This window comes from Anoplophora glabripennis, unplaced genomic scaffold (assembly GCF_000390285.2).
Source record: "Anoplophora glabripennis isolate ALB-LARVAE unplaced genomic scaffold, Agla_2.0 scaffold587, whole genome shotgun sequence".
NCBI lineage: Eukaryota > Metazoa > Arthropoda > Insecta > Coleoptera > Cerambycidae > Anoplophora > Anoplophora glabripennis.
Window position 1 is genome coordinate 211748 of NW_019416700.1, and position 12161 is coordinate 223908.

A 12161-nucleotide genomic window follows, 5' to 3' on the forward strand; every position below is an offset into this window, starting at 1 on the left:
TGTGTTGGGTCTCGATGAAACACCCTATATATTCATAACCGTTTATTAACTATGATTGAATTATGTTTATATATCTTACATTTTACAATACAAATTAAAGTTGATAATCCAAAAATTAAAATACAAGTATATATATTTTTTATTTTAATTAATCTCACTGTTAGAAAAAATCTAGGTAAATTAAATTGTTTGTATGCAAACTATATTCCGTGAAGGTAATTCAGAATCTCTTCATGTGGGGACATGAAACAACAGAACATGGAATGTTTGACCAGTACTCTCTTTGTTAGCCAGCTAAATCCATTAGGAAATGAAATTAATCATATTAACACTACCGTAAATTGAATCGAGCAGCTGAAGTTTATGCACGTATTAAACCTCTATTATTTTGCTAATTTAACCACCTGCGTGCGTAACTGTAAATTATTACGTTTACTTCTCGATTTATCACCAATGTACAAATGCATTCGAATATATTGCAAACTCACCCATCACTCCAAGCTGTTGAGGCGTCAAATGAGTGCCATCGCTGCCATCTCCGACATGCAGACCACCACTTACACCGCTTCCAGATGCGATAGAACCTTTTTCACTAGTTATAACTGAACTCTGTCGGCCATACTTGTCGCCGTATATATTGCTAAAAGCGGCACTTCTTCGGCCACTGCTAGCGACACTACCTAAATCTGAAAAAAAAGAAAAACCTTAACAGACGTATTTTGCGGTTATACGACTTTCTTGCTGTACAAGATAAACAAAAAAAGGAAAATAGAGGATATTTGAAAAATCGGTTTTGAAAGTATTGTCACAACGTCACCGTACCATGGGTTTCGTTTATTTTTCTTATTCCCATAACATATAACGTATCATAAAATCGAAAATATGGTTATTACGGCTGTGTTCAGCGAATGGTCCAATGGCCGGACTAGTTCCGTGAAACTTCTTTAATTAAACAATTCGTGAACGGCTTTTAGTAACTGTACTAAAACCTGGTCGGCCCAATCAGCTGATTGGGCAGACCAACGAAATATTTGTCCGCTGAAAGACTTTGACCGGTACGACTGTTCGCTGAACACAGCCTATATTATAATTATAAATAATTATCAGTTTTTCTTTGATGAGGCTTGAAAAACGGGCGTACCTGAAATGTTTAATACAATATTTTGCATTGGAATCCGTCAGACACGGTTAAATTAGTGAAAAGGTATAACTTAGTAAACAATAACTGTCAGTACTGAAAAATATCTTAGTTTATTTGCACTTGAAACGATATACGAAAATAGGAAACTGTCGTGTTTTCAATTCCGACCGGATTTCACCTATCTTTCAAATCGGGACTAGAAAACCGAAGGAAACCATTTTCCTGACATTCCACCACTTTTGAAGATTTCGTCGTAGCGACCGATGTTGCGAACTTATCCATCCTATGACGTTGAAATATTGTTGGGGTAACCACTCCTAGGACGTAGAGATTCCGTCAAGGTAACCATTCCGAGAACGAAGATCCCGAGGAATGATGAGACGTAATGCCCGAACAAAAGTTTGCAGGTCCTTACCAGGGACCTTAGACTAATAGAAAAAAACTAATGCTATCCACATTTAGAGACATTTGAGAGTCGTAGAACTCAGTGATACACAGGGTAAGTTAAAACATTTTCAACTCTAGGGTCAGTTGAAACCCATAGTGCTTGTCTTGGTGACTTGGATAAAAAAAATTAGATAGTATGAAACCTTTCTGAAGCAGTTGAACTTAGCGATGGAAGACAAACGAAAGTCTCAGCTGGACTCAGATCGTGTCGTGATATCGACCCCCATCCATATGCTAAATGAAGAGTCTAAGAAGCTACTGCCTGTGCCCCAAAAAGTCACGAGAAGTAACGCGGCAACCTTAAATGCGTTATCGAGCGTAGATACCGCGGTAACTCAACCGATGGCGGCAGTCAATCAAGTCGTTCCGCGACAAAACATTCTTAGGATAATTTTGTTGCTGTTGTCGAGGAATACACAGTTATCCGCAGTCTACCGACCATTATACATGCTACTAAAGAAAATGAAAATAGGCTTGTACTACTTATAACAGCACGCTCTGCTGGAGTATCTTTGACATTCTCAGGTGACAGATTTGCTACTCTGAGGTATTTGTCTTTGCCTCATTAAGCAAGCACGGTGACAGACATGTGCTTGCATCACCTGTATCATGTGCCAGCACTGATACCAATTCTGTTGAGGTGCTGATTTAAATAACCCGTTAGAAGTCCTATGACAACCCCAATACTGCTTCAGTTTGGGCATGCTAATTGGTATAAGCCTGGACTGTCGCAAACTAAATCCACTCAACCATTCTTCCAATGATCAATCTTTGACTTTATCAATGAATCCTTTTACATAACATTGTATAATACTGTATGTATGAATTGATTATTTAGGCCCCATGAATTGATTACCTACTTCTCTAAACGACCCGTCCGCTCTTTCATTGCCAGTAACATTACTTTTCTTTATGTAGACGATTTTCCCGCCCCAGCAGGGACAAGACGTTGACACATTTCGGGAGTGTGAGGTAGGTATTCCAGAGATATTTGAATACGCTGATTTCTGTATCTTTTTTTGAGATAGCTAATACCTCAGCTTGGAAGGCGGTGGCAAACTTCCCCCGTGGATAAAACAAATTCACCTCTGGGGTCGCATTTTAGATGACTGCTCCTGAACTCTCGACTGTCCTGTACCCATCAGTTAACGAGACGAGTCCATTCAAGACTTGAACATCAGGTCAAGCTTTTATATTTGAAATATCTGTGAATGATGTAGAGAGGGGAAATCTTGTCGCTGATGGCTCATAGATTTATATCCCTCTACTAATTCCTTAAAGCTAACCGTGTCCTGATAGCCTTTGCCGGTCCCTCAACCACGAAGTGTGGCTTTGGAAGTGACACAAGAGCTTCTGTGGGAGCTGTGCGTATCGCTTCAGTTGTAATTGTGATTTAAGCGCTAACGCGAAAGGTAGGCCTAATCAGAGTTATGTAAAACCACACTGTGGCTTTAGGATTAATTTCCTTAAGCCGAATCTTTTTATGCCTGTCGATTTCGACCCAGATTAATTTATGCTCCAGGATAACCTTTAAAAATTTTACCGCTCATGATTTCTGATTGCTTTTGTTGGAACGTGTCTGAGAATCTTTTTGGGGAATAGGAGAAACCCCCAAAAGTGTCAAAATTGATCCGCCCAGTACGGAGACTTTTAAATACAGATTTCAGATTCCACTTATGTGAATGACATTGTCAACTTTTGATTTAAAAATGCCGTTATCCTCATAGTAGTTTTTCGGCTGCTAAATACTTTAAGCTTCTATGCCTTATTAATTTATTAATAGTTTATATAGTTTAATTATTACTTTGATCATATTTTAAATATGTCAATGATATTACTACCAGTTCTAGCTTGGTAAAATGTGATGAAAAAGTGGTTTTCTAAATTCGTGTAATTCCAAACAAATCATTCGTCATCAATCAAATCATCACGGTAAGATCCTGTTTCCCTCTGCGAAAAATGCTTATTTACTGAAAGTTTTGAAGAATCCGTAAGTATTTCTCTATACTTGTAGAAACTAAGTTACAAATTGGGTGATATATACTTTTTAAATTAATAATAAAATAACTATTTAACAATCGAGCTTAATAGGACATCCAATATACTTATTTGTGGTATATACATATAATTTCGTATGTAGTTTTTTAAGATCTATATTCAATAAAGTTGTTTTATTTGGATATATTTGTCTAATATTTATTACATAAAATAGCATAAGAAAATTTGGTGTATATCAATACGCTCTATTTGTTCGAAGTCAAGTTTCAGTTGATTTTCATAGCATGGATTAAACTAATTATGAAACTGGCCCGTAATTTTATACTCCATAATGGTGCAAAATTCCAAATCTACATGACTAATAACTTAAATGAAAAAATTAAGTGAATAATTGTTAATATCATTATTTGGGATATGAATGATATGATGTAGATCCTTATATTTACAGTGTTTACTAAAGATGACTAACCTGTTATTTTATTGTTACTCGTTTATAAAAACGTTTGTTCAGCTTTTGTTTTCTATAAACATTGCCTGGAGTAATTGGATATTGTCACTGTTTTGATGTTTTTTCATCAAGGCCACTTCTTCAACATCGAGTTAAAAACAGATTGCTTTTTTATTCTTCCCAGTTAAGCGGAAATAAAATATGAATTATTTATTTGAATAGGAGCGAAACGAAATTATTTACGGATGTTCTACGAGTAGGTATAATCTACTGACAAAGTGAGTCTGATTACGTTTAGAATTATTTTACAATGTTCATTACAGCTAATTTTACAAAAAAAAAAAGTTGGGCTCATATTGAAATACTGAGAATTTTGAAATGTAGTACGAATTAAAATTAATGGTTACGGAATTAGAAAAAACTGCGGTTTAATTAAGGACATCATTCTAGTAATATTTTTTTATAAATAATTCGACATTCGACTTGAGGAATTTTTTCAACACAAACCCATTTTGAAATATGACACTTCTAAAAACATCGAATATATTCAATCAATTTTTGATTCCAATCCAATAGACAATTCAAGCTCACGATTCGTCATTTGTGTGATATTTGAGTTGATGTTTCCTTGCGGTTAATCCAGTGTACTGTAGATTTCTACTAGCGCATACTGTTGTTATTAGATATAAAGGGCATTAGGGTCTCAATACTGTCATCTAGACCGCAGAGTAAATTGCTTTACGCCTCTTTCACACGGACGTTGTTTTGCCGATCGGTATTTAAAACGATCGGCAAAATAACGACTAAAATTTTAAATTACACATAGTTAAATACATCTTTACACACAGAAACGTCGCCGTCAGGTCTGACGGTCGGCTACCGACCGGTAACGCCTCTTTCACACGGACGTTGTTTTGCCGGTCGGTAGCCGACTGGCAGACCTGACGGCGACGTTTCTGTGTGTAAAGATGTATTTAACTATGTGTAATTTGTGTCAGACCTGACGGCGACGTTTCTGTGTGTAACGCCTCTTTCATACGGACGTTATTTTGCGGATCGGTATTTAAAACGATCGGCAATACGACTAAAATTTTAAATTACACTTGTTAAATAGAGCTTTACACACAGAAACGTCGTCGTCTGGGTTAACGGTAGGCTACCGACCGGTAAAATACCGTCCGTGTGAAAGGGGCGTAAAGCTCTATTTAACTATGTGTAATTTAAAATTTTAGTTGTTGTTTTGCCAGTCGTTTTAAATGCCGATCGGCAAAATAACGTCCGTGTGAAAGAGGTACACTTTCGACGTCGACGTCAGAGCTCAGCTTTATTTTGCCGAGAAGAACAAACAACGATTTTATTGAGCAGAAATCTACCTGATGATAACGTCAAGAGCTGCGCAACCATATACTTATTATCTATATACTGGTAGCCGCCTATAGGCCCCTGTGTACGGAATTGTCCGGAAAGGAGATACTTTTCTGGCTCTCCCGAGGAATTAGAACCCAATGCGCATGCCCTGCACACAAAATCATGAACGGGTGGAGAGAGCAAGACGGCTGTGGTCCTTACTACGGATTGTCCATTGCTTAGATTGTGACATTTTGCTTATTGCATCTAGCGAAATTGTCACATTCTGGCATCGGCATCTGCTTCTAACGCATGCGCACCATTCCCTGTTTACTTGGCAAGGACAGAGCGATGAGGCTTTCCTTCCGGTCAAGATCCAAAAAAAAACTCATAGCATATAGATAGTCTGTATATGTGCGCAACACTGACTTGCAGTCAAACGGCAGACATACCTAACGCACTAAAATGACAATGCTGTTTATGTGGGCATATACGAGTCGACTTGCCGGACGGCCAACCTTCCGGATGCTAAGCCGGAAGACTAACCTGCACTCTTGGCTACAGCATACATATTACTTTTTAATGGTGGATTTTTTTCAGTTTTACATAAGTTTAGCGAAATGGTGTAGACATGATCTCGAAATATGATCTTAACTTGATTGGGGTGGCACTTGCTTTGTTGCCTGTAGGCAGATAATTTCAAAGGTGTTTAAATGCTTGCTTTTTCAATCATACAAGCAAGGCAGTATCTATAAAACTCAATAAATTCTGTTAAGAATTCGTGAAACCACATTCGCGTATTAGCTATTTTTTTACAAAAATATGTATGCGATAACACGAAGAGTTGTCACACTGCATTTTTATCTATTCAGAAACTCTCGGCCTGCATTGCCGGAAGGCAAAATTTCAAGGGCTGGTTTTTCTGGAGGCCGATACGGTGAGCAAACACGAGTCGACTTGCCGGACGGCCAACCTTCTGGACGCAAAGCCGGAAGGATAACCTATACTCGCGGCTACAGCATAGACTATTTAATACAGGATTTTGTTGTTTTACAATAAGTTTAGCGAAAAGGTGTAGACATGATCTTGGAATATCATCTTTCCTTAATTGGGGTGGCACCTGCTTTATTGTCTAAAAAACAAAAGATAAAGCGCAAATGTTCTAAATGGGTAAATCAATGGTTAATAAATCGACAAGTGCACCTAATAAACGAATTACGGCTGGAACCTCACGATTACAGGAATTATCTGCGTATGGACGAAAATATTTACATACACGGAATTGCTCGAATGTATTTCTCACTTACTTAAAAAACAAGATACTATAATGAGATTAGCAATCACTCCCCATGAATGACTAAGTACTACTTTGCATTTAGCATCAGGAAGAAACTATGAAGATTTTAAATTCTCAGCTGCAAAACAATAATTGCTGTTCTTAAAGCTCACACTGCTTTCTTTCTATTCAGAAACTCTCGGCCTGTACTCACTCCTCGGGCATACACGTTCGGACTTGTACGAGAAAAGCATAGCCGGAAGGCAAAATTTCAAGCACTGGCAGTTTCTCGGGAGGCCTAGAGTTCAGGGCACGCCTTCTGGTAAACTACATCGTGCATGTCGGCCTATACAGTGTAGGAAAGTACCGATGGTCTATCTGTATACCCATTGACGTTACGGTTTGCCTTCTGGTTTGGAAATCGAAAGACCTGCCTTTCGGTAAACTGCATCGTGTTTGCCGGTCTTTTGTCGATCCGCCGTAGAAATCGGAAGGTGTCCCGTTCTCACGTCACGATAATTTATTCGAAACGGAAAATTGAACTGATTTGTCGTAGTAAAGAGATCTTTTAGTTTCTACTTTTTAATTGGGATTGTTTCATCAGGCAGCTTCTCTTCTCGTTACAAACATTAACAGAAAAAAATTATATATAAATTAAACTTATAGAAAAAGATGATATTTTTTAAAAACGAGTGTCAAAAGTTTATACACATGACTGTATGGATTATACTTGTTTTTTTTATCAAAAAATGTATTACCCTTTCTCTTTCAAAAATACATATGTATATTATATCATTAGCTCTTTCATGTTTTTACCCTTTTTTTAGCAGCTGTTTTTTACGTTATCAAACTTTGTCAAGGGTGAAAACAAGAATTTAAGGACGTTTCTCTGAACGACTGCATTATTCGAAATGTAAACATATCGGGATTGTGTTTTTCTATATATTATTTATTTGAACATACCATTTTTAGATTTAATTTTGGATAACTACGTTACTGAGTAGATATTACCGTGGTGTAATCCAATACTAGGTAGCATATAGAGTAGGTAGTTATTTCCTGCATTTTCAGCAGTTAGCAATTTTGTCTGTGAGGTTGGATATCTTTTGCATATCTTGATTTCTGATTGTTCAACTTCATTTGATAAGATCTTTAAAAATTATCTTTTTAAATTTGTTGGAATTAGCTCAATACCTTTAAAAAAGTGTAAAAACTGTTAGGTATTATATGATCTATTATACGTTTGTCCCAAGAAGACACGAAACCCCAGATACCTTTTCAGTATTGAGACCAATAAAAAAAATTTCAGATAAAAGTTGTAGGATATCAAGAAGCTAATATGCTAGTTTTCTTCGATTTAACCTTAACCTTAAGTTTCAAGGTCAAAGCAAGGTCAACTTAAAAATATTAAATCTAAAAAATATAAAACTTTTTTGATACAACTCAATCCTGAAAATACAAAACTTTTTTGATACAACTCAATCCTGAAAAGTTATCGGGGAGCTAGAGTCTTTTTATGTCCCTGTATGTATTTTTGGTATATTGATGCTCCTTCAAATAAAAACCGTGAATTCATATTTGTTTTTATTTATTTGTATCGATATGTTCACAAATTAGTACTTACACTTAGGTGCTTAGGTATTGCTCTCTAATATTTACTTAATAAAAAAAAATGATTGAACATTTTAATTTTGATTACAATATTTAAAAATAAATATTTTCATCTTTTTAACACTAATTATTGTGTTGCTACAAAAAAGAAATCAGAAATGCCTAGGAAGTTGGCCTTGACTTCATACATCGTATTGTCGTTGAACCAGATTTTCCCTTTGCTTTTTGGACATTGGGGCCACATATTGGGCAGTGATTTATATTAGGCTTTTTTTCGCGAGTGAAGTCGTATGTTGTAGTATGTGTAGTATGAGTGAATATTACGTTTTTGCGAGAATAGTCAGTCATTTAAACTACTATGTGACGTTACAAGTTTAGATCAAATGACTGAACTCTTCACCCTTCAGCTGAATATTCTGTTGGTATATTCAACTAGTATTGTCAGCCGGTAACTTAACCTTTTTCTTTTTGACATTTTGTTTGAATGAGGATAAAAATCGTTCAGCAAAATGATGGATTCTGATACGACTGTGGAAGTGGTCAGTTTAAATTTAAACTTTAGAGGCACATATGTTTTAGTAAACGTAGACGTTGAAACAGCAAATATTTTACTTAATGGTAAGATTAATTTTTTATATGGGACATATTTGCGATCCACTTTGCTTCAGGATTATCCTCTTTTTTTGTGACCTAGGCCAGAGATAATATTGGTGGAATCATTTGTAATTCAGGTTTTTTTCGTATGAATTACATAAAAAAACGAATATATGATATGATTCTCTAAACTTATAACATAAATAAGGAACATCATCATCCTTATTCCACAAAAATATCAAAAAATATAGAGCCATGTCACAATTTCTGTTTTGTAGCCATTGACATAAATGATCAAATTCCATTCTCTTACGATAATGATTATGTCGAATATTCGCATATCTTGCAACATCAGAATCTACATACTTTTCACGCTTTTTAAATTTGCCACTTAAAAATATTCCAAAGAAAGCATTGATATATTCCTTCAGTTATATTTGAAGCAAATACATATATTATATAGTGTGATAACACCAATTTCCACAACACTAGATTACTGGAAGCAATAAAGGATGACAAATTATGGTTATTGGTTAGAAGTTAGAACCCATATGTCAAAGTCGTCAAAGTACATATGACATGCTGCACCACTGCTGCAGTGAATAGTGAATATATACATTTTCGCGATCTGTTCAGGTTAGACAAGGTTAGAAATAAGATTAAAAGAGATAGAAACAGTAACTACAAGTCAGACGTAGTCACCAATATTCACTCGCGAAAAAAAGCCTTTTATCTACCTCTAATATGGCGGAAACAGGCATTTTTAACAAATTCCTCGTGTATTGCCTGCGGCACTTGGTCTCTCTCTCTCATGTATTTCGTGGGATCTTCACTCTAGAATTTTACAACATCTGGATAGTTGGGGCGCTAGAATTGAGGTCCAGACGGGAAGCAAAGAGCTCACAAAAATTTACTAAAATTTTTAACAACCTTTCGAATTGTAAACATGAGCAATATATTAACAGTAAATGAGTATGGTAGTAGCGTAGGTTTGTAGTAATTGACTGTATTTGTGGCAGGCGACTATTGGAAGGTTGTAGGTTCTTAATAACTTGCTGGCCCCAGGAACTTTCCTTCAGCAACCTAACGGTATGTTTTTCAACCCTCATTGTTGAATTTAGGTATTACACCGTAAAACCACTGAGAAAAGCAGGGTTTATATGAAAATTATAGTTAAATTTATAGAGACATCATTATACAACTTCCTCCGTTGTAATAGTCTACTTACTTATCCTTTTAATATGGACCAACAGTTATTTTCTAGTAACACTTATAAACAAACAATAACTGAGATACTATTTGTCGCAGTCGTCATATAGCGATTGTGACTGCTTTCTTTTATTCACCATAAATACAATGGTGACATCATTAAGCGGTTTGCAAATAAAAAAGAGGAGTGAATTTTGTAAATAATTTTTTTTGTTTATTGTTTATGAGGGAATTTTTTTGTTTATTTTTTATATTTTTATATAATATATATACAATTGCTTTTTTCCTGTATTGTAATAGTTTATTATTTGTTTTTTATAATAAAAAGGAAGAGAAAAACATTAGGAACATGCTAAGATCTACAAATATTAAAAAACTATACAACCCTTGCAAAAAGAAAGGGTTATTATACAAAAATATACAAAGTAGACTAAATACAAAAAATATGAAAACAATATTACCTATAATATAGATGCTTACACTACACCTACAGGAGCTTTATATGCTTCTGAGATGGGTCAGATGGGGAATATAAAATAATCACCTCCTTCTTTATTAATGTATATTTCATTTCATATTTTAATACAGATAGAATTTTTTTCGAAACAGTATTTGAACCGTGTTCAATTCTCTAATTTTTTGGTGAAACTACATTCTGTTGGTTGGTACCCATTTGACATTCTCAATCCATTATAGGTAGCTTATAAACTCAATGTCTCAAACATTCACAAATTTCAATGAGCATGTGTTTGACATTTTTATCACACATATTGTATTTTTGATAAATGACTAAAATTGAAAATTTAACATAAAATACAAAGCATATGTTATTATGTCAATAGGTACATGTACGAGTATAAAGTAGCAATGGCATTTAAAGATATGACATGCTTTGTAATTGTTAAATGTAATTATTTATGTGTCTTATCTGATAATTATGTATATCACTACGTAACTGACGATTAGTTGATAAATATTTGAGCAATAAATTATTTAAGTAATAATTTATGCAAAAATATTAAGGTTTTTAATTTTATATAAACTCTAATAGGCAATCAGCATAAAGTCGTTTGCATACTTATACTATACTTGTATATCTTGAGTTGTTCCAAGTGCATTAGAATTAGTTTCCAACAGTCCGACGCAATCGCATTTGATTCAAAACAATGAATTTTGAACCTTATGTAAGCATTATATCCATATGCGCATGCGTCTGAGTGATGAAAACTGTTTTGGATTCTACTAGGAACAAAGCTATTATACTGTTATACATCAAAAGTTTTGAATAAGGTGTTAAATTTTTACTTATTCGATAAGAGAATGTATTCCTATTTTTCTAATTTACTAATTCCATTAATCCCTCCAATTCAAACAAAATGCTGCATGCGCCACTGGTATTTCATCAGACTTTTTTTTATATAATTTTAAATAATGTTGATTATTATAATATTAATTTATGTAAATATTAATTTCTAACAAGGAAAAGGCATCAATAAAAAATAAGAATAGGTATTCTGATTCCTCTTGAATTTTTCTCCACATCATTGGTGCAAGCTGCAACCAGTAATGCACGTATCTAATAAAATGCAGATTGCCTTTTATTCTCTTAGATTAATACAAAATTGCTGTTTTATTAATTAAGATTATTTAAATAACTAATACAGATAAATAAAATATGGCTAAATAGTATTAGAAAAAGAAAATATTTTACCGTTCTCTATCCCCGTATTAACATTAGATAGGTATAGTTTTAAATCTAAATATGTCCATCTAAATATGTCCTTATATTAATTATAACGTAAATATTGAACTAAAATAGAACTTCAATTTATATAAGTTTTATATCTATTTTTATACTCATATCCAGTGATACCATATACCTTTGTGGGGTTCCAAGAAAATTTAAATTTGGGGTATCTGGATTTGGAATTCAAATTCAAACTGTTTCAATATGCTTTAGTCTGTAACTCTCTTTATTATTGGGGACCTTAGGCAAACACTCATTTCATTAGATAATCGGTTACTGTTAATAGTTATGTATTTAATGTGCAGCTAATAATTAAAAAAATTTCTATAAAATATTTTAGTAA

At 34.3% G+C, this 12161-nt stretch overlaps 1 protein-coding gene across 1 annotated transcript in view; it reads right to left on the bottom strand.

Moving 5' to 3' along the window:
• Positions 1 to 12161, bottom strand: part of LOC108911562 (mitoguardin) — a 126325-nt gene that overhangs the window by 113704 nt on the left and 460 nt on the right. Inside the window, exon 3 of the mRNA XM_018716536.1 lies at positions 489 to 686. Coding sequence (XP_018572052.1) covers positions 489 to 686 — 198 coding nt within the window. The remainder of the gene's footprint in view (positions 1 to 488; positions 687 to 12161) is intronic.